At 35.5% G+C, this 23,626-nt stretch overlaps 2 protein-coding genes across 2 annotated transcripts; one reads left to right on the forward strand and one right to left on the reverse strand.

Annotated features, from left to right (window-relative positions):
• Positions 1–485: 485 nt before the first annotated feature.
• LOC120340145 (insulin-degrading enzyme-like) lies at positions 486–23,273 on the reverse strand. The gene is made up of 24 exons (XM_039408408.2): positions 23,068–23,273; positions 22,516–22,602; positions 21,545–21,681; positions 21,150–21,253; positions 19,990–20,093; positions 19,742–19,911; positions 19,131–19,366; positions 18,628–18,717; positions 17,982–18,147; positions 17,523–17,645; positions 17,146–17,299; positions 16,572–16,797; positions 15,674–15,809; positions 14,660–14,751; positions 13,500–13,610; positions 13,285–13,405; positions 12,855–12,947; positions 12,260–12,370; positions 11,512–11,668; positions 4,136–4,271; positions 3,098–3,245; positions 1,818–1,952; positions 1,175–1,251; positions 486–1,012 (listed from the first exon to the last, which is right to left on the reverse strand). Exons 1-24 carry the CDS (start codon positions 23,130–23,132, stop codon positions 917–919), a joined length of 3,075 nt encoding a protein of 1,024 aa, XP_039264342.2. The 5' UTR covers positions 23,133–23,273; the 3' UTR covers positions 486–916.
• LOC120340147 (52 kDa repressor of the inhibitor of the protein kinase-like) lies at positions 6,974–9,396 on the forward strand. The gene is made up of 3 exons (XM_078116068.1): positions 6,974–7,774; positions 7,883–8,752; positions 8,880–9,396. Exons 1-3 carry the CDS (start codon positions 6,974–6,976, stop codon positions 9,312–9,314), a joined length of 2,106 nt encoding a protein of 701 aa, XP_077972194.1. The 3' UTR covers positions 9,315–9,396.
• Positions 23,274–23,626: the final 353 nt, after the last annotated feature.

A 23,626-nucleotide genomic window follows, 5' to 3' on the forward strand; every position in this document is an offset into this window, starting at 1 on the left:
GTGTTGTTCGTTTGGTTTGGTTCATCACGTATACTTGCGTTAAGGTTTTGTTTAAGTGTATTTCGTTATCTGGTATTTGGATCATTTCAATTCCATTGTGCAATATACGAACATTTTGGCATTACAATCTATTGCGTGTTTATTGGCATACGAGGGGTCGACTTGTTCCACTAAATTACATTTATTGTACTGGGGTACGAACATGCGGAGTAGGGGTTGGACACAAAAAAAACTTATGGATTGTTTTGTCAATGTTGTGGTTGTTCATGTTAGTATTTCTTTTTTTCTTCTATCAATGAAAAAATTTTCTCATTAACTGAACATTGCTCTCTTGTTCGATTTAATCCGGATCACAATCTTTTACAAGGTTGAAAGGCAGTTTTCAATAAATTGGAAAACGCATCAATAAACACCAAGAGTTGGACACTGCACAATGCCTGTAAAACTTTGGATAAATACTTGGAAAGACTTGAATACTCGAAAGCTATTATTTGTATATATATTCCACATTTAATTTTCAACAAAAACATGTCCAGGTTCTCATTGTTATAATAAATGAGCTCGCACAGAATTTACCATGACATAATATGTCAAGTTTTAAACACACAAATAAAAATATAGTGCACTTAAGAGTTGTCCACCCATCAAACACTTCATATAAAGAACATACAAGCGAAAAAAAGCGAACAACACTAAATATTTTGATGGCATCTGGTTGAAGGACTATCTGTGATGAAAATTGGTCAACATATGCTTATCCAATTAATACATAACCTCCCTCTATTAGGTAATTATAACTATAAATCATCTTTGATCCCCTGGGCAATATGCCGCAGACACTTAAGTGGAGATTTAATATCTTCCATATGCATAACATGGATTCATGGTACAATCAAGTAACAAAAGAATGATAATTTTATAAGGTTGCTCCAGCAAGATCAATGTATGGTTCACATCTGGGATACAGTGACATCTTCTGCTTGAAACGTGACACATCTTCTATTATGTGTGACTGAAAATTACAAAAACGAAGATAAAAAATTATTATTAATGGCCTGGGTATCCACTGCAGCAGAACTATAATATTATAATTATTTAATTTTCTAATTAAATTTGACTGAAATGAAATTTTGCTAGCTAGAAAAACTATTCCATTTTTAGACCAAATACTCACCGCAGGGAGTTGCGGACATTTCAGCAAGCAATCATCAATTGCTTTATTGTGTTCTTCAACATTAATTACCACAGGACCTGGATAAATAGAGTTTAGAATCAAGAATTGTTCATGGCATACAAGAAATCCAGAAATGGCAATGTTACAATGTTGGGTAAGAATATTCTGTACTATATATATATATATATATATATATATATTTATTGCATATGCATGCATATGATTGCATTATTAGGCTTATTTTGCAGGCTTATGAGGTGTCTATTCTAGTACTATGGATATAAACGGCCGACATTGGACTGGAGATAAAAGATTTATTGCAACAGAGGTAATACTAGATTTACTCTCAATAGAACACAGTGTACTTGTAAGTGGTTCCACAATGAAAATAAACAATTAAAGACTTCAGCACATGAAGAAGTTATTCAAAAATCTCAAAAACCAGATTTAAGTGTAAATGAAGTTTATATTTTCAGATTTTGAGAGGAAAGTTGATCCCTTATGCAACAAATTTTTGACAATTACAAAGTAAGATTATTAGTCTCAGATATAAGAATTTCAGACCACATTACTTTGGAATCTATTTGCATACAAGACAGCTTAATACAACATATAATAAATAAAGAGTAGTTGTTATACTCACATTCAACATTGGATTTTCCTATGATATATGTAGAAAGTTTGGCCCTTTTCCCTCCATTAATATGTAAGAAATCTTTGTAAAAAGTTACCACGTCTTCCTTTTCAACATTATCCAGATAACTCATCTCAATTTGATCTGGGGAAAAATGATAACTTCAATATTTTCATATTATTGTAAATCCTTCCGAATAGTTTAAATAGATTAAGTTTTATTGTAAGAAGTTAAGAGTATGAGGCGCTCCAGAAGTACATGTACCAATTTGGAGGTAACCGATTTTGTTCGCCTACTTTACATCAAGTTGTATAAAGGGACTGAAACATATGGGCAGGGGGTATATTCACTTGACTAACACAGATAGTCCCTGAACTCGTAAATCGTAATAGAACTAAAATAAGGAAAATCGGAATAAAATTATGGCCTTACCCTAACCTGGTACATATACTACGGGATAACCGATTGTGATCTAATCAAAACTACCAATTATACTTGCTATTGCTAGGATAGATAGTTTGTGTAAAAATTTATTTTGTGTTTGACTTGTATTCCCTTTAATTAATCATTCACTTTTTAAAGTAATTCGACTTTTATTCCAAATAAAAAAATTTTATGTCTCGATAAATGGTACTACTGTAGTATTCGAACCAAGATTGCAGACACCGGAACGTAGTATGAGTACCAGCTTGGGCCATAATTTTATTCCAATTTTCCTTATTTTAGTTCTATTACGAGTTCGGGGACTAGCCAAGTGACTCTCGTAGTATTTGTACCTGGAATTATGGCCTAATCCCAACCTGGTACACATACAACGTTCCGGTGTCTGCCATCTTGGTTCGCATACTACAGGAGTACCTAATGAACAGCAAAATATATTAAGCAACCAATTTTCCTTATTTTAGTTCTATTACGAGTTCGGGGACTAGCCAAGTGACTCTCGTAGTATTTGTACCTGGAATTATGGCCTAACCCCAACCTGGTACACATACAACGTTCCGGTGTCTGCCATCTTGGTTCGCATACTACAGGAGTACCTAATGAACAGCAAAATATATTAAGCAACCAATAATATTTCAACCGAATTTCAGAGACATGTCACTGTCAGCTGATCTCCTGATTGAACTAGTCAGAGTCTACTATTATTATATCTCTCTATATATATATATCTGTCATCTAGCACAGGACTACAAAAACACAAGATCAAAATAAATTTAACTTTGCATCACATTGATATTTTACTACCATATTTATTACCACAAGAATTTATCCAAATTCTATGAACATACCTCTTTCAAACATGTACTGCTGGGATAATATTTCTCCCCAATATTTCAAAGTTTGTGCTTTCAATTTCTTAGGTTTCTCCAATCTTCTTGCTTTTAATGCTGCTTTATGTCTATTAAATTCCGATTCATCCATTTCACTGAACATAGTCTGAAAGAAAAACCAAACAGAAATCCTAATCCCAAGAACATTACCTATTTTCTGCGGCTACAGTTTTTCAACCTAGGTGTCTTCTCAAATGCATTATGGGAAATTATGGAACAATAAAGTATCAGTAAACTTGTCACATAACTTAACTTATACAATATCTCATTCAGGCGCCCAAGAAGTATGTGTACCAATATGGAGGTAACTAGTTTTGTTCGCCTACTTTCCGTCAAGTTGTGTAAAGGGACGGAAGCCTATGGACAGGGAATGTATTCACAGTCCCTGAACTTGTAATAAAACTAAAATAAGGAAAATCGGAATAAAATTATGGGCTAACCCTCACCTGGTACACATACTACAGGAGTACCCTAATTTAGGCCTTAGCCAGAGTTGAACCACATCAATTCATTTTTGGCTCAAGCTGAGTAAATTCCCATTCATTCAAAAATATGACCTTGTGGAAGCATCCAACAATGCAAAATTTGTTGAATAGTTGGTGATATCATAAAGCATCATACACAAATAATTAATTATGCAAAAGAAGGTTTTTTGTTCTAGAGGACATAAGCAAATAAAAATTAAATGTATCATTGACAAGAGAGTTCACCTATCAGTAGAGGTTGGGCGAACTCCCAATCCTACCTCAATGCCTTTGCGCTAGTGGATCCGTATGTGTATAATGCCAAGGATGCTGTAGCAGGAATTAATTTACCATATTGTGCAATTCAAGAGTCTTGCTGCACACTAACACAAAACGTTACAGAAATACATTTGTGTTAGTGTGCAGCAAGACTCTTGAATTGCACTGTATACAGTTTGTTGGCCAATTATTTTCCCTCCACGTGGTGTTGAAAAGTATCCCAAATTAAGTACGGTTTGCAAGAAAATCCCACCTCTACATGATTAATAAATGCTTCTATTCTTGCTTCCAAATAATTGGGTGATTTTTCAGATTGTACGATGAACCTAATGCCTTGAGTACTGTTACTTCTTGTTACACTGCAATGTACAACATATCCTAGCTGTTCCCTATATAAACAAAACATTAAAATTCAATATCAAATATAGTAAATTTTCTCAATTAACTAGACTAAACAAAAGTTGTGACATTAGAAAAAAATAATTAATGTTAAATAGACTTTAGTAGTTTTATGTTCTGAAATATAAACATATTAAGAATAACATAATATCATTCCACGAAATAGAAAGTATATTTGTTATCTTTTGTTAGGTCGTAGTCGAACTTCTTCACACAAATCAAGATGTAACCTAATCAAACAGCAAATTATGCTGTTGTCATTTTGTAGAGATTCTTATATCACTAGTTACTACCTCATGCAAGCATCATGGTTGCAATGGCCACATACAGACAAAAAATAAGAATATAAGAAGGACGAGGAAAAAGGGCTTGCAGTTCAATATACACATATTCGGCGCTTCAGAAGTATGTGTACTGTGTACCATTATGGAGGTAACTACCGTAACTTTGTTCACCTACTCTACATCAAGTTGTGTAAAGAGACTGAAGCCTATGGGTAGGGAATTTATTCAGTGGCGCAACCAGGCCGTTTTCAACGGGGGGTGTTTGTCAGGTTGGAATTGACACAGTGAAACCACGACGTAAGTCGCAACGTCGCAAGGTGTCGCCCAAGTGTCTGAAACACAATAAATTGCTCCTGATTAATAGTGAAACGCCATCGATTAAATCCGTGGTTCCCAACCGTCGGTCGCGGAGCGCTGCCGGTCCGCAGGAAATTTCGTTGTTTTGATACCGTCTCGATGACCTTACCGTTGGATTGGTTTATTACACAATTTCCATTCCACCGTCATTTTGCGACGTCTTTCGCGACATCTTGGCGCCGAGCAATCACACTATTTGCTTTTCCGGCTCCGATTCATAGCGAATGCTCTCCATCAAATCTCGCAAGATTCAGAAACATAAAAAACGTAAATTCATTTCATTTGAGGCGTCGATCAACTGCAGAGCGATTAATATGATGAACCCGATGGAAAAGAAAAAGCTTGATTAAAATTGTGATTCTACTTTAAAGTCGAGATTTGAAAAAGTATTACCTGGCACAATTTCGAATATCTCTTAATAAAAATACCCATCTCTAAGTAATCGAGCATTCAAACTGTTGTGCTTATTTTGAACCAGTTACGGCGTTATGCGAAAAATTGTCATCACTAGATTCAATTAAAAAAGAAGCATGGTGACTTCGTCGACGACGGAACTGAAGTTGATACGCAGCGCACGACTATGGCACGACTTCGTCGAGATTCTCGATCCGAACATTGCACACAATCATGATATTTTTTTCGTAGAGTTAGCATTTAATAGCAGTTGGCATGGGCTTGACAAACTTATTTCAGAGCGAAGTTTTAACAAGTCAATGCATAGTGTAAATCGTGGATGAAATCTTTAAATTCTCTTCCATCTTTCCAGACTCCATTTCCATTAAACAGAATATTTGCATTTACCATGTAAATGCTTATCAAGACATCGAAGATTCGGAATACCATGTTAGTCCCCTTTGAGGGAACAAATAAGTTCTCATTCGTTGGTCCATACGATCGACTCCACCCGTTTGTGATTTACAATACACAAGGGCTTTTCACGCTTCTAGTACCGTTTCGTGAACTTTTGAACGAACTTCCTTTGTAACGTAGGGGTTTGTGTGAATTGTGGATAACAACGCCACTAACTTCATATCATGCCACGTACAGGCCAAAAATTTGTTCAATCGCAGGAAGACGGCATTATGAAAAAGAATTGCATAAGCGATATGATAAGTACTGGCGCCACATCGAATAACGTTGACCGCGACGTACAGCTGGACGCCGCGATATCGACGATACGCACGGCATCACCTTGTAGTTGCACAACAACGTACGATTATCATCATGACGTAATATAGGTGCATCAGAGCATCGTCCAACGGCAACGCAGGTGAAAAAAGTAACAAATTTTGCTAACTTCACCGCTTTGTTGCTCAAAAAATTCAAATGCAAACATCATGCGATTTTTTGTGTATGGAAAGGTAAATATCCTGGTTACTTAACTTTCATACATACATATTTTATTGTTTTTTTCGGAAAACAGCACTATTAATCGCTTTAATTTTTGTACCATTTTTTGGGGGGAAATATTTACGTTCATCTTTGAATCGAGCCTTACAGAAAACAAATAATTTGATCATTAGATAGCTCTGAAAAAACTAAACTTCATATTTTGGCTTTTTTTGTGGCTGTAACTGTTTTAAAAATATAGCCATTTAAAAACATGACTCTCAAACTTCCGAACAAATTTCAAATATGGCTTGGCAGCGAAAGCGTTAAAGATTGGCAACCACTGGGTTAACGGCGCTTCGCTATGTCTTGCACCTCATGGTTAGCAAAACGCCGCATAGCTAACAAAACGCCGTTAATTATTTTCAACGTTTCCCTCGCCTTGCTCATTCATTGAGTGAATATCTGTCTGAGCGAACTTGCTGTGTAGAGAGAGAGAGATTGAGATTTATTTCGTCAGCCAGAAAACACTTGCTTGAATATATGTCTGAGCGAACCAAGTGTATGAGCAACTGAAAAATTCTAATTGTTACGTCATCGTTGACTTTTTGCTGATTGGTCATTGTTACGGATTACGGAATAAACATTGAAATTGGCGGTCGGGGAAACATCCATTAAAATCGACTATTTACAATCAACTATTCGGTATTTCGTCGTTCATCATGACCAGACCTCCAGCAAATCAAGCTAAATTGACGAGTTATTTCCTCAGTCCTTCGGATAAACAGGGCGAAATTGTTGTGCCTGAAGTTGAAACGCTGTCTTTAGTACATCTGGATGAACCCCAAGCCTCTACACCAAGCACCAGTGGAAGCCAAAAAGACCCGATTCCACCAGCAGCTAACGTTATAGGTCTAATAGGTAGTCAAATGGACATTGGTACATTTGATCCAAACGAAAAATCCACAGACCAACAAAAATACGATTACCTAACTAATACCTGGAAGCCGAAGACATCATTCAAATTTCCCAGAGTTGAGAAAAAAATAAAGGAAAAGATCCGCTATCTGTCATTTCAGAACAAATGGCTTGATTCTTACAAATGGCTAGCTTATAGCCCATCGCAAAATGGTGGATTTTGCAAATCGAGTAAAATATTTGCTCCCGAAAGAGTGAGAGGTGCCGAGTTGCGGGTTCTCGTGAAAAAGCCGATGAAGAATTATAAAAATGCCACGGATATTTTAGCAGAGCATGCTACGAAAGCCTATCACCAGCTAGCAAATACAAAACCCGAGAATTTTGTACAAGCATACAAGTCATCGCAAGGGAACGTTGTGGAGCAAATGTCGCATCATCGAGAACAGCGAGCACTTGAAAACCGAAAGGGCATGTTATCTTTGATCGATATAATTGAACTGTGTGGTCGGAAAATGCTCTCACTCCGTGGCCACAGGGATTTTGGCAAAATCGATCAACCTTCAATCTTTGAAGCAAATGAAAACGAAGGCAATTTTCGTGCTTTGGTTCGATTCAGAATCCAATCCGGAGATCAGGATTTGCAAAAATTTATTCATGGATCTGCAAAAAACGCACAGTATACAAGTTGGGGCATTTAAAATGAAATTGTGCAGCTCTGTGGGGATTTCATTAGAAAATCTTTGGTTCAAAGAGTGACACAGTCTGGATATTTCTCCGTATTGGCAGATGAAACAAGCGACGTTTTAAACTGTGAGCAGTTTTCAATTCTTATCCGTTACGTATACAAACCCGTGGATGGAAAGCATGAACTTCGTGAGGATTTTCTTGGGTTTGTCGAAGCTGAATCTTTGACTGGTGAACACCTTGCAAATTTGCTGTTGGAGAATTTAGGTGCATGGGGCCTCGATTTAAATCAATTGCGTGGCCAAGGCTACGATGGCGCATCAAATATGTCGGGAACCTTCCGCAGCGTTCAAGCATTGATTAAACATCAATATCCCAAAGCTACATATACTCACTGTAATTCGCATTGCCTAAATCTCGTCATTGGCCAGGCTTGCCAAGTTGCTTCCATACAAAAGTCTTTTCGCACCATAAAAGAAGTGATTGTTTTTATATCGAACAGTCCAAAGAGAATGTCATGCCTGGCAAACGCTATCAAGGCATTGACACCCCAAAGCCGACACACTCGACTGAAATCGTTGTGCGAGACTCGCTGGGTACAACGACACGAAGCTGTAGCAACCTTCCACGAGTTGTATTCCCCAATTTTACACACATTGGATGAAATAGAAAAAACAAGTGATTCGATATCATCCCACAAAGCGGAGGGTCTCCAAATGCGGATGCGAACGATGGAATTTGTCACAAATCTAAACATTCTGGCGCACACTTTGGCTGTTACTCACAGTTTATCAGTTTCGTTGCAATCGAAGACCATCGATGCAGCTATGATAAGGGTTGTCTGGAATTACGACTGGAAAATGCAGAACGAGAGTTTAAAGAAATATTTGAAGAAATTCAAATAACCCTAGAAAAAGAAGAAATTCCGACTACAACGAGGGGATTGCGCTCAAGCGCGGTTGAAGATGTGCAAACAGTAATGCTGCAACGAACTATAAGCCATTTCTGAAATCCATTGTGGACCAGGTAGATCTGAGATTTGGTAAAATATTCCAGCAAGCAACAAAATGTTTTTCCATCATCCCTTTGCATATGAGAAAACATTATGACGCGGCTCCCGTGATGAAAGATTTTGAACTATATGCTGACGAATTGGATTCCTGGCCAATAGTTAAAGCTGAGCTTGCGATGTGGAAGCAGAAGTTTTCCCATATGGATGGAAAAGAGCTTCCCGCAAATGCATTTGCCGCGCTCGAGTTTGCTTCGCCGGAATATTTCCCAAATATTCACAAGCTGCTCCAAATTTTGTCGACGCTTCCTGTAACGACAGCTACGTCGGAACGGTCTTTTTCAACTTTGCGAAGGCTCAAAACCTATTTACGCAACACAATGTATGAAGAAAGATTGAACGGACTAGCCCTAATGGCCATTCACCAAGAAACCAAAATCGACTCACAATGAGTCTTAGACGTGTTTGCAACTACAAAAGCTCGGCGAATTATTATCATTCTGTAATGCTTTCACATTTTTTCTTCACTTTCTTTCGATGCTACAGCACTGTAAAAAATGTTAAACAAAATCCTTGGGTGCCATCAGTGGGATTTGTGTCGACTTTCGTAGTAATTGCCGCTGCTCGCAGCGAAGAGAACTGTTTGTTTAACAATAAATCACTATGAATTTTTTGCAATAATTTCAACATTGACCTAATTGCAATTCTTTATTAATAAACTGTGCATTTTCAATAACTTATTTTGTCTATTATTTGAAGCCTGGGCTCTGGATACAAAAATCCAATTTGCGAAAATTATTTTCATAAAAAAAAAAATAGTGTATCGACTGAAGTAAGATTTTCAACATTGGAACCAGGTCGAAAACCGAAAAATACTCGTACAGTGATTTTTATTTGGTTTAGGTTAATTTAATGCATGGATGTTCAAATCGAATTTAAAATTTGAATATCGCGAACTTCAAATACTGTTTTCTCGTGTTTATAAGTATCAAGTATTAAAGCCCACACAAAACTCGGACATAATGTTTGTATAAATTATAATAATGGTTGAAACCTGTAACAAATACATGGTAGAATTAGATTAAATACATAATAAATAGAAAGTGTACATGTGGAAAGGACAGAGAAATAACGACTAAGAACGGTATGTTTGTGTGTTTACCATCGTCACCAGAATCAAATTAGTGATTCCGATTCCCAAATTCCTCCCGCCAATGATGGAGAATTAAGACGGAAAAACGTTTTTTATTTTTCGAATGAGCGCTAATTTAAATTTTTCGTGTTATGTGTTATAATAAACTTTCGATTATAAATCAATACCGCCTACTTATATGAACGATATTGTCATCAACGTCGACAGGATAATGAAAAAATCTCCGATAGATACTGAAGAATATTTAAGAGCTATTTTATACGCTCTAAATTGCAAGAAAGGAAAAAAAAATTCTTTTTGTTCGGTCACTATCGAAACGAGGATGAAAAGAATTAACTACGACACAATTTGCTTTTAAATTTATCGCCGATGCCACAAAACCTGTCTTGACTAAATTAAATATAAGATAAGAATTGTGTAAAATATTTTCAATCAAAAACATCAGCGATATTCGAATATTAAATTGCAATTGGACATTCCTACATTGAATAAGCCCAAAATAAACAAATATCTTCACACACGTTTTTTTAGTTTTCGGCGCTACATATGTAGAAAATCTTACGATAGTCGAAGCAATATTTTTCCGAAAAGAATTTTCGTAAGTTGGATTTTTCGTATCCAGATTTCCAGAGTTTCTACTGTACTTTTTGTACGGAGATAGCGCCATTATTATTGCAGACTACGGGTGATAACCTAATCATAAAGATGAAGACGGGCGGCCTTAATTGTATCAATATGACCAGCACGAGAGTATTCGTCACAAGAGAGAGAGAGCGTGGTGCTATTGTCGCTTTTAAAACGCATCGACGGCGTGTGATTTCTACTCTTAAAATAACATGTCTTTCTCTCGAATATAAACATATACACAGATGGCGTTATTATTAGGTAATTAACAGCGATAACGTATGATTGAAGTCGGGATGTGTTAAATAACGTTGAGATGATAAAGCAATGGGGAAAAGTAGTTTTCACCGGAGTGTTATGACCGTAGAACAACGTAGTTTTAACGTAGAACAATATCTGAAAAAAAAAACGAATTTCAAACGGGGGGGGACACGACCCCCGTAACCCCCCCGCTGGTTGTGCCACTGGATATATTCACTTGGCTAACACAGGCGACAGTCTTCAAACTCGTAATAAAACTAAAATAAGGGAAATCGGAATAAAACTCAGCCTGACCTGGTACACACACTACAGGAGTACCCAATATTCTAGTACACTCTGACTAAACATATCATTTTTTTACGGTTTGGAATATTAATTCTTATAAATTTTGGTATTTGGATGACCAAGTTCTCTCAGCTTCATTTACAAAATTACTCCTTGATATATTTGGGAAAAATGCACAAGATGGGCAATCCCTACATTCAATTCAGAAAAGAATGTTTTCGTGGAATAACACAATCGAAAGTGAAATCAACTTATTATTGCTGTGTGAAAGGTCTGAATTGAGAGCAAAATTCTCTACATATTGAATTACACTAAACAGTGCTTACTTTGTTCTCAGAATATTGAAAAAGGGTTCTGATATCATCTGTGAAGTGAGGTCGAGTAGACAGTTATCTCTCGTATTTTGTAACCCAACTTGTAAATATAACTGGATCGCTGAATTATCTCGAACTTCATGATGGTACTTGTATACATATGCAGATTCTAAAGAGAAAATTAACAACTCCATGCCTAAGCAGTGATTCTAAGAAATTCTCTCACACAGTTGTTCGTTTGACACTCAGCTGCGGCCTGTCACACGTTTAAGGGCTGGGGAAGAATTCCACATCACCAAAAACAAACAAAAAATTTTCACAAGAGCAAATACAAAAATATTGGCTTGTATTCGAAGTACTTTTATGAATAGCGTTTAGTTATATAGTATTATTGTAATATAAAGTTCTGCACGCCTTATGAACTATTGAAACTGTGAAAAAAACAGAGTGCAAGTTGAGTGAACACTAGCTGAGGATCTTTTCAACATTGAACAAGAATTTTTATACATTGAGGGGGAAATCGAGAGATGCAAAATAAACAAAGGAATATATCGAAAAAGGTTGGGGAGCCACTGGTGAAGGTAATGATGAAGTGAGCAGATGACAGTGTTCCAAAACACACAGCAAGGACCTGCATAGGGACATTTTCATAGTGAAAAAGCCAATAAAAGAAACAGTGGATAAATGAATTGAAGTAAATTGAGGTAAATAACGGATGCAGTGCACCTTATATTACAAACAATATTCTGCACTAACTTACTTGGTGGAAGTTCTATATCCCGATATCGAACCAACTGTGAGGGCAATAGCGGAAGTGTCAATGTATTTTCTTTCAGGGTTTTCTCAATGAAAGATGTTATATTTGAAGCATCTATTTAGAAGAAACAACAATGCTTAAGTTTGAAACAATTAATGATTGATATAGAAAAATCTACATAATACAATAGCCTAGCAGTCAAAGCATCAAACTCAACTTCAAATCTCATGTCTCCACCTTACCTAGAGAGTGTAAAATTGGATAAGCAATACTGAGCCGGAAAGATTCCGGTTCTTTCGAGTAATAACTAGTTCCTTACATATCAGTGGCTGCTTGTATAAAGCCTTGTTTGGAGCGAAGGCATCACACAGGAAAAAATATGCGATTAAACCTAGCAAATTTTAACACTCTCACAATCTACAAAATTAAAATTTAGACTTAAAAATACATAATTTAAACAATGATATTGAAAAGAAAATCCATTAAAGATTCAAGTTATTGTGATCACAACATTTATCCATAAATCCTTTTATATAATTTATAATATATCATAGTTGCATAAAATATAGAATTTTTAGTAGTTCCATTACTCACAAACCTTTTTTTGTTAGATTTCCGTGCATTAGTGATTCAAAATGAAGATATGACAAAAAAGTTGGAATGAACTCAGACACGCTTTCCAATGTAAGTTCTTAAAATAAGCATTTTATTACAAAAAAAAAAAAATTATATAAAACAGCAATATATTTTGTACATAATTAAAAAATACAGAGTGTTGCAAAACTAAATAGAAATTTAATTATTAGAAGCGCGTTCAAAATGAAGGAGGACACTTCTTCTTTAGTCTTCATCTCTTCGATCAATGTGATTTATAAAATAAATAAAACCGTTAAAGATTTTTAACTTTTCGAAGATTTGATTTTGCCTTACTTTTTTCAACACCAAAAATAGCATCTTGCACACTGTTGAACTTCTGTCAAACTCAATATTTTCATATATAAGAGAGGAGTCATCAAAAAAGACATTACCTGGCAATGCCTCATATAACTTAGTTTTTGTCCAAACCACCTCAGACCTAAGCACTTGACAATAATAAGCAGAATGATTGTACGGCTGATCAGCATGAAAGTTCTGAAGCGCTCGTTGATACTGAAAGTATATATAATTATTTTTTTATCAATTTCAATAGATATTTTAGAGAAGATTTAAGTTATATTAATATGACAAACAAAAATTTTCTCACCAATTCTTTCAAAATAGTGAATCTCTGTGGATCTATGGTAAAGTTTGTCAATCTTGTTAATATTTTTTCAAGAAGAACCATCTGCTTGTCTTCGTAACCATCGATAGTTAACTTAACAAAGAGTATTATGCAATATCAGTATTGAATTTTAGTACAGAACGTAAAAATTTAACATGTTTCTATAACTTGCGAACCCTATCTTTTTATGCATGAAAATTTCTGTTGGTGAAACATACTCTATTGTAGGTTATGGGCACAGCCTTGGATTAATAGATGACTAGTGTTAGATATAACTACCCAGGGTAAAATCTCAGGTTCAAATCCCCTGCCCATGACCTTAATCAGGGTATGATAAATTATCTAGGCAATGCCGAACCAGAATTCTTCCCATCCTTCCAAACTATATTAGTTCTTTACCTAATTGTAGCTGCTTGTGCAGATACTGGTTTGTAGTGAATTGCGTGGTTTTATAAGAGCCACATATAAAAAGCCAACATTATACTACTATTTAGCTAAAAAAATATATACTGACGATTGGGGCCATGTTCACAACACGACGTAAGTACTTCTAGTTGGCGTGACAAAACCATTTTTGCATATATTATTCCTAAACCCCACCTGATAACGTCATTGAAAAATTGCGTCACTACGATGTCACAGTAACATAATGAGGGCCTCCAAACTATACCCACTGTCATCCAAGACTCGCAGATGATCCCCCGAAATCGAGCAAGCTATTTTTCTCGTTTTCATGTGGTAACGATCCCGATATGAGAGAGATTGTTGGCGTTGGTGAGTTCGTTATCGTCAGCGCAGATGCCATTTCAGGCAGCCGTAGCTATACTTTGACAAGCTCTATGACGTGTTTGTGTAACTTTTGGATGGCATAGCCAGGTGGGGGTTAGGAATAACATATGCAAAAATTGTTGTGCCCCGCCAAATAGAAGTACCGGTACTTACGTCATATAGTGAACATGCGCCGACGATTGTAGCCTATATGTGGATAATTTGATCCATTGATTCAAAGCAAACTATAGTAGAGAGTTAGTTGTTGAGATAAATATGTGAATATTGCCGTTGGGATAAATATGTAAATCCTATTCTATCATAAATTTTAGACCTTCAGTTCGAGGATTACATAAAAACAATAGCATACTTACACACATTCCATATACCGTGTTACTGAGTTTAAATCCAAGTCCAGCGATTTCTGCAGCATAAGAATATTCATTCAAGGCATCAACAAACAAATCTAAATGATATGAAATACCTAATTATCAGAGACCGGAAAATATCTACCCCAAAATTTCAGAAAATTCAGTAGACCAGGGGTGTGCAACCTTTATTACAGGAGGGCCAGATATACAAGTAACTGGGTGAAGCCGCATGACGCACCTTTATTTGAGATAGCCTTTTAGTGGTTGCAGGCACAAAAATTGTTTCTTTTAGTCATTGATCTTACCTCATTGTTAGGGGTCCTTTGCAAAAATGGTGAGTTAAAATGTATAAATTTCTGAGGAAAACCGCTATTCAAATTTATTGTCACACCGAATTAAAACGAATTCAGTTAGAAACACGATCTTATAACATTGTGTATTTTTCAACAGGATTTTGCTAATATGACAGTGGCACTAAGGTACTACTAGGTTTAGCGACGCAAAAGAAACGGAATTTCTCGCACGTACAAGATTAACTAAAAGCTCGTTTCGTGAGCACACTATTCAAAATTGGCCCTTCTTCACGAGCCAAACAATTTTTTCTTGCGAGCCTCAGTTTGCACACCCCTGCGGTAGACATTCACTTCACACCATTACTCCTCGCATTCAGATACTACATATTATTTGTATAATTTCATAACCTCACAGATGAGCTCAATGAGATTCATATGACAGAATGCAATGTTCCCTTATTTTTCTAAGAAATAATTGGTCAATTAATTAAGGTTTTGCATTACAAAGGAACCGGCTAATAAGCTAATAAAACAGAAATTCGACATTTCAATTAGAAATATTTTCGCAATATCTCAATGCTAAATGCCTTAATTACAAAAACAAGTTTAGAAAATTCAAATAAATAACAGAAAAATTTATACTACTTATTTCATAGGAGGCGCATTCATTGCATAGTTGAGCTACCATTTGAATGCAAATGTTACAAGACAAAACGATGCTTACCAACAAACAAATGAACCATATTATAGTGATGTGGATCAACATAAGCATAAGGACTATAGAAATCGACAGATATTGTAGCTTTCGGTAGATTGAACGTGGAATCTTGTTTAAACCAAACTTTCGAAAAATTGTCCATCTGAAAAATATAATTTTGATATTCTTGACAAATAATATGTATGGATGGACATCCTTTAAGTGAGTGAGACATTGGATATGGTATACCATCCAGGGCTGTGGGGCTGGTTTGAAACCACAATGGCCACGGAGATAGGATCTAGCTTCATAGCCATTTAGGTTTTTTGGTATGACCAATACTAAGAAATATCCGACCAAATGCATTTCGAAGAAGCAGTACCTGAAACTAAGATATAAGGGTTTCAAATTTTGAAATTGAACTTTACATCAGAAATTCAATTAAAAAAAAAATTATAAGCTTAAAAGGAAGAACTTCATCTGATATGGTAATTGGTAAACTTGACGGTTCCAACCAAGTACTATGGCTCCATGACTTCAGTTCAGGATCCCCAGCTCTGGTATTATCACTCCATTTATGTGTCTAGAACAGTGGTTCTCAAACTTTTTTAGTCCCGCCCCCTTTTTGGAATTTGTCAATTCTCCCGCCCCACCTCAAAAATAACTAGCTAACAATAACCTACAAATACCAGATAGTAAGGTGAAAGTATGTTTTATTCCAAAAACATGTCGAAAATACGAGGATGAAATGTAAATTTTCAAAATAAAAAAATAATTGTACTTAAAATAAGGCGGGCAAGATCAAATCTAACAAATATTTTAATTTTGAATTAGTTTCATGCCCCCCTTGTGGGGAGCATCCTACCGTTTGAGAAACTATGATCTAGTATTATATGCAATCACTCTATGTGAAGTATACACCAACCTTTATCAACTTTGGCAATTCTGGATTTGATTCTGGAACCAATTTTTGACTCAAAGAAGACGGAATGAATTCATTGGGTTCAGGAAGTCTGAGCTTGTCATTGAGTTCAACATTATTCCATTTTTCTTTTGTTTCATTCGTAATAGGAACAAGAGCATACTTTGTACCATACCATTTTTCAGATAAATCCGCTGACCCGTCAAAAGCTTTTGCCACGACGTCAACCCTTATTTTTAAAATAAAAATACAGAATAACCATACACCTTGTTTTCAAATAAGAGTTACTTCATCTCTAATTCTACTGTTTGGAAAACATTGACTCAGTCAGGAATTGTAGTGCATAACTTGTAAATATAAAGGAAATATAAAGAATGGGACATATCTAATCATAAAATCAAAACTCTGAAATGAGCCCATTTTATTAAACAATTTTTGCTTTTCAAACTGTAATCAATTCAAAGAAACTGATAGAGATTAACAACATCTTATCTAAGTCAAATTAAGTATTCCTAATTCAAATGCTTTACAATAATATTTATCAGTGATTAAAAGGAATATTTCATTTATAACTCACTTCATGTTATCAGCATTCAATCTTTCTAATATATCTTGAACAACATCTGGTCTACTTCCAGTCAATATATTCCCAGCAGATAATACTTTATCAAGAGGAAAATAATGAAGTGCTTGTGATACCTTCGACACATAACTTGAGGGCTTTTCTTTATCTAAATACAACCAAAAAGCATGTTTAGTAAATGGCTATTTGCCTATTCTGATATAATTAAATTTTCCTTGCCATTCAATTAACAATACTTTCGCAAACAAAATTTGCTATGAAATTGGACAATGCAGGACAAATAATATCAAAGTGAAACCACATTTCTACCAGATGAAGGCTCCAAACTATTCAATTCAGAATTTCTCACTATAACTTGAAACGGGACATACCTTTGAATCTAAAACTAATAGCGCTTATGTCTCTTATTTCATGATGAATCCAATCCTGATGACCGACACTTTTTAACAGTTTGATATATTGAAACATGATTTGGATAATGTCTTCAACATGATCTGAGAAAGTGACAATATTATATAAAAATATAATGAAAAATAATTTTGCAACATTGAAACGCAAAAATAATTCTCAAATAATAAATAGCAAATAGAACCTGTGTGGTACTTACTAATATTCACAGTTCGCCAAACTAATAAGAATGATTAACAAACAATCAGCCAAAACGTTCAACAAATTTAGGTAAAATAGAATTTAATTGAAATAAGACAGATATTGAAAACCATGAATTTGAGAAATGAACTAGTTAATTAAATTGCTTTCATCGTAATGTTCTAGCTAGACTATTTACATGAATTTGAAGGTGGCCATTCATAAGACAATCACAAACTCACAAATTCCAGTTTCTGTCAAATCCACTTGAATGAGAAAGAAGTCGAATCCTCTCGATCCCCCCTTTTGCCCTGCAACAAGTGAATTCACCCATCCTTGATTCTTAAGTTCTGAGAGTAAACTGCCGGGTCCTTCATGGCCAATCAAGTGTCCAAGATACGAACCCGGCTAAAAATAAAATTTCAAAATGTTATCAACTGCCCACATAGATTTATAGAATTGGTGATTGAAATTTTCAAAACATTTGCATTTCAGAAACCAGTCTTTCCTCTTTGTTAGTTGGTTGAGTATCTGAATGAATCTCAACTAAGTAGATAACCAAAACTAGATATACATATTGTTTTATACCATTCACTCAAATTAAAGCTGAATCAGCAGACACCGATAATGACGATACCATGTTTTGAGGGCCGAAATATTTTTTCATCGCCTATATAATATCCCAAGAGAGTGGTTCCCAAAACTCATTTCGCAGGCCGCACACCATTCAAAACTCGCACTTCTCCATGGGCCGCACAATTTTTCTTTGTGGGCCGCATTTGGCCAGCGGGCCACAGGTTGCACATCCTTGATTTATAAAACTAGATTCAGCAATATTAATATATGTTACCAGAACTTTAAACTTAATAACATAAAGCAATTTCTCACATTTGAATCATAATATTCTTGTAAATCAGGAATCGGAAAAGTAACGATAAGATTTCTGATATCTTTCACTGGAACTGAGTTACAACGTTTCTAAAAAATTAGAACAATCAGTTAATGCATCAATTATTTACACAACACTAAATTAATAAGATAAACAGTTATCCGAAGAGTACCTAGTTCAAACAATTTGAAACAAATTGATTTGTAAAACTCTTATTATTTTGATTTCATACCTATTAAAATACCCTTTTTCCAATATTCAGAAGTTCTAATCAAATCATGACTGTAATTGATATAGATATCAAGGATAAGTCAACAGATCAATCCTTGATTGGTTTATATAATAAAAGATTATTAAGGATATTGTTGATATCTCAGACGTTTTTAAATTAAACCCACAATTACGGTTTTCAAAGTATCATCATGAAATTTGCCAATCATGTATGAAAATGGAAGGCCGTTTCAAGTAGAATGTATTGATGCAAATAAAAATTGGTTATTACTTCCATGTCTTCTTTCCTGTAAGGTGACTCTTGATAAACTGGTACTTTTACATCTTTGTTAACCACGCTTGAAAACAAATCCATTGCAATCTCTGTTAATTCATCCAAAGATTCCCTCCCGATCATCGACAAACCCATTATATTCGAAGAGTAAAACTTTTCGTGAAATTTCAACAGTTCGTCCCTGACATTAAGTCCTTTTTGCTTTGGTAAAGAATCAAGCGTTTCCTTGTTACCTTTGAACATAATGATCATTGTAATAATCAGATGAGAAATGGAAGGCATTGCAGCATAGAATGGTAATTAGTGGTTTACATGCTTAGGTATTGCTTACCTAAGATCAAATTACAGTCAGAAAAGTGAAATACGTTTTCAACTATTTAGAATGGAAAATATTATGTACCGGTAGATTATGCTTAGCAGGAAAAATCCAAATTTCCTAACCGAAAAAATTGAATATCACCGACAATTTAATGTTATTGAACTTTTCTAATATTGCATTTCTATTATCAAGACTAACAAACTATATACTTTAGCTTAAAAAAACACTCGAAAAAAAAGACCCTTATTAATTGTCCAATAAATCATTAAAATGACAGAAAGAATATCACCTGTTCCAAATTTGGAGAAGACATGACTCTGATCACAAGTGGTTTTATCTAACATTTGTAATCTCCATGCATCCGACATTATATTTTTCTCATGTTCAGAATGTACTGCATTGACTTCACGATCAGAACAGCAAACATCAAAAAGTGGATCAATAAAAAACTGAGAAAACCTGAAAGAAATTATGTAAATTAAAATCTGAATTCCTTTTTCATATTAGAATTACCTATATTTAAGTGAATTCACATACCTGTCTAAAGCTCCCTTCAGATGTTCATGACCGACATCAAAATAATAATTTGTATGATCAGTACTTGTATATGCATTGCAGGAACCTCCATGTTGATTTATATACTGAGATTATGCATTTAAAGATGAAATTACAGTTATTCAATGAAATAAGTTGATCCAAACGGTAGATACATTAAATCAAAAACAAAATATATCTCACTTTAAATATAACATTAAGCATAAAAATATGGAAATTGAAACCAATAAAAAAAAAATAAACTTTACCCCCTAGCTAGACAATGTCAGTATAAATATCCCATCCTAAATTTTTGTTATCGATTAAACAGGAATTGTCTGTGGAGGATTGATAAAGATTCTATTTATTAAAATATATATTTGTCCAGTGTGAGATGCTAATTTAATTCAACAGTTATCAGTCAACAAAAATCTACAGCCAACACTCATGAAAAATAATTAGAGTTCAAAAATACCTTAACCCTTTTTTTCCGCTGTATACAATCGACTTTTTGTACCATTTTATAATATGTAATGACCAGTTAACCAAACGTACAAGGAACACGCCCATTATCTCTTTAAAAAGCTTATTTTCGCGTCTTTCTACTAAAACGCACCCAAATGACGTAGGCATGAATAGTTCGACCCTACGCCGGTAAGTTGAGAGAAATTTCAAAAATAATTTGAGAGAACATTTCACACTCTTATCGCTTCGATGAACACGTGTTACAAAGAAACGAAATTCCAAGCGCTCTTCTGAAAGAGCGTTACGTCACCTTTGCAGAAAAACAAGACTCAGCTTCGCGAGCGAAGCGCGAAATAATCAATGATATGTGAGAGCATGTCCACGATAGTTGTCTGGAATCTTTGTTTGTTTATTATGTGCGCGAAATTGTTTCCCGCTCGTTCAAATGACTTATTTTTGAAGTAATGACAAATACTTTCGTGTATCTCTAAGCTTTGAAATACCTACACAAATAAAATTCACTTAGTAGTAAAATAAAAAATTTACAAAAAAAAAATGTTGACAGATCAAGCACGGATCATAGTTGGATGCTCAAAATGATTTAGTTAGTGCGGAATACTTCACAATACTATGACCAAGGATGGTAATACGAATATATTCGTCATACGGAACAAAAGAGTTAACAAATCATGTCTCACCTTATGGTATTCATCTTCATTTGGATATTTCTTTGTTCCAAGAAATAACATGTGTTCACAAAAATGAGCTAGTCCTGGTAAATCACTTGGATCTGAAGCATATCCTACAAAAAGCAACAGTAATGTCAATAGGTTATATGTTGCATGACGTAAATACAAAAGGGGGACCCATGTAGTGTGTGTACCAGGTTAGGTTTAGGCCAAGTTTATTCTGATTTTCCTTATTTTAGTTATATTAAGAGTTCGGGGGCTGTCTGTGTTAGCCAAGTGAATATACCCCCTGTCAATAGTACGGTAATCAGTCCCTTCACACAACTTGATGCAAAGTAGGCGAATAAAATTAGTTACCTCCATATTGGTACACATACTTCTGGATCGCCCAAAAGGGTACTTACCTACATTAACATCCAATGCTGCAGCTGCTTTGTCAGTATTAGGGTCGCTAATGAGTAATATTTTGAGACCGTTGCTCAAAATTAGTCCTTTATACTTACGATCATCATTCTCGGATTTTTGAACGTTTTTGTAAGTTCTAAAACAATAAATAAGATTCCTTTTAGTTTTTGCGCAGTGCCGGTTTGTTGATTTGTTTTGAAATGAAGGCCCATACTGTCTCGTGAAGAAGAAGTTTGCACCCAACGTTATAATTGATGTTTTTAATGTGGGGGCTAGCTATCTTTGGAATCGGAGAACTGTTTCGTACCATATTTATCACAGAGAAGAAAGAGATAAGATGATTTTATTACCATATGACGTACCTTGGCCTCTCGTTCGGTTACCAATATATGTTGAGCATAGGGTTAGTTAGTTATGTGTTTCAGAAGCATATATATATATATTATTAAGTAAAATATTACACAATACAACTTTATTTCGATCTTTCGTCTACAACACATAACAAAATAAAAGGACTACAGTCTACGGGAAGATCGGAAAAATAGTGCTATTCACCCACACTCACTCAGAAAAGTGACAAAAACCGTGCAACAATCTTACTTAAGAGAAAGAATGAAGTTATTACTGGTGGCAAAAATAATGTTTCTTGTGCACACTTTGCTAGCTCTACAGGGGTTCAAGGATAGGATAAGATTTACATGTTTATCCCGGGGGAGAGAAAAGCCGATAAGACAGCCAGTTATTTGTTTTCGGAAGCATGTCCTTGATGGTGGAAGAAGCCGTAACCGACCAGCGGTTATGTGAACCACCCTACGGCGGCGAGTCCAGTAATCCTCTCGCACATGATCATCCCCGCATGGGATTCGAAGGGTAATCAGAGATGCGGTGGCGAGCGTATTTCTAACGCTTAGCACGATGCGCCACACCGCCGAGCCAAAAATTTTCAATTTAATAAAAAAAGTTTAATCACCTTGAGATAACTTTACTGTTTTCATGAGTGGCAACCATTTTGTTCAGAGAACTGCTGAATAGTCTGCACTGGACGCCAAGAGTTGAACTGAGATTGAAACATAGATATATTAGTCAGATTCTAATAATGCTGAACAATACAAAACTGAAAGTAACTGTTATGGCATTAAAGTTCTGAAGGTGGGTCTTGCAATCATTTTTTACAACTGACTAAATACAGAAATAAGACAGGAGGAACTACATGGAAAAAATTCTCCAGGTCTTCAGCGAGGGGACTGGATCCAGTGAATCTGTGTGAGGGGTTAATGCCTTAATTATATTATCAAAGCCCTGGCAAATGGAGTAAATTAATGATAGTAGGCCTATTCCTTAAATAGCAAGGTCAGAAGGTGCAAAAGCGTACAGTACGGTACCGTATGCAGGTATGGCTGTATGCCTACCGTTTGGATGTATCATGTACGGTATGATGTCTGGATGTGTTAGCTGAGGAGCTGCGCAAAGACAGAATAAAAATTACGGTACTTTCGAGTGCAGTCATGGCATTAGTTCTTACCTCGGATGTGATAATCTCGTACAAATGGTATCAGTGATAATTACGAGAACTTTTCGACGAAGCATAAAGCCAAAGTTCAGTACTGCAGTATTTGCCTGTCTTAGGCTCAACGTTACAACTGCACAACGATGCAATGTTATGACTATTGCTGTAATGCAGTGCCAGGCTGGATTCTATCAAAGTGACTATAGTGACTTCACAGTCACTTTGGATTCTATGGCAGGTACACGCGCGATGGCGCTGTCGCTCCGCAAAAATGCACGCGAGTGGAGTCAATTATGCACGCCGAAAATTTGCAATTGCTTGCCAATGAAAACCAACTATATACTATGGCTTCCAATATTTATACTAGGATAGAATAAGATTTACATATTTATCACGGGGGAGATTTATTAATCCCGAAAAATACGTAGCAAAAAAGACATTATTTGATACTGGAGCGGCGGTGCGTCTCATCGTGCTAACCGTGTGGGTTCGCAGCTTCGAATCCCATACTGGGGACTCCTCTTTGCCGTAGGGCAGGCCTGCCCAACCTTTTTTGTCTCGCGGGCCACTTTCA

This window comes from Styela clava, chromosome 9 (assembly GCF_964204865.1).
Source record: "Styela clava chromosome 9, kaStyClav1.hap1.2, whole genome shotgun sequence".
NCBI classification, from domain to species: Eukaryota; Metazoa; Chordata; class Ascidiacea; order Stolidobranchia; family Styelidae; genus Styela; species Styela clava.

Bases quoted from the DNA above. Each gene is read 5' to 3' on its own strand.
- LOC120340147 (XM_078116068.1), top strand. From the start codon at position 6,974: ATGACCAGACCTCCAGCAAATCAAGCTAAATTGACGAGTTATTTCCTC. The intron at 7,775-7,882 runs GTTCGATTCAGA...GAAATTGTGCAG, and splicing joins AAGGCAATTTTCGTGCTTTG to CTCTGTGGGGATTTCATTAG. The intron at 8,753-8,879 runs AAATAACCCTAG...ATTGTGGACCAG, and splicing joins AGAAATATTTGAAGAAATTC to GTAGATCTGAGATTTGGTAA.
- LOC120340145 (XM_039408408.2), bottom strand. From the start codon at position 23,132: ATGCTTCGTCGAAAAGTTCTCGTAATTATCACTGATACCATTTGTACG. The intron at 17,646-17,981 runs GTGAGTTTGTGA...TCACTTTCTCAG, and splicing joins TTTGACAGAAACTGGAATTT to ATCATGTTGAAGACATTATC. The intron at 12,948-13,284 runs GTAATGTCTTTT...GCTTATTTTAAG, and splicing joins GTTATATGAGGCATTGCCAG to AACTTACATTGGAAAGCGTG.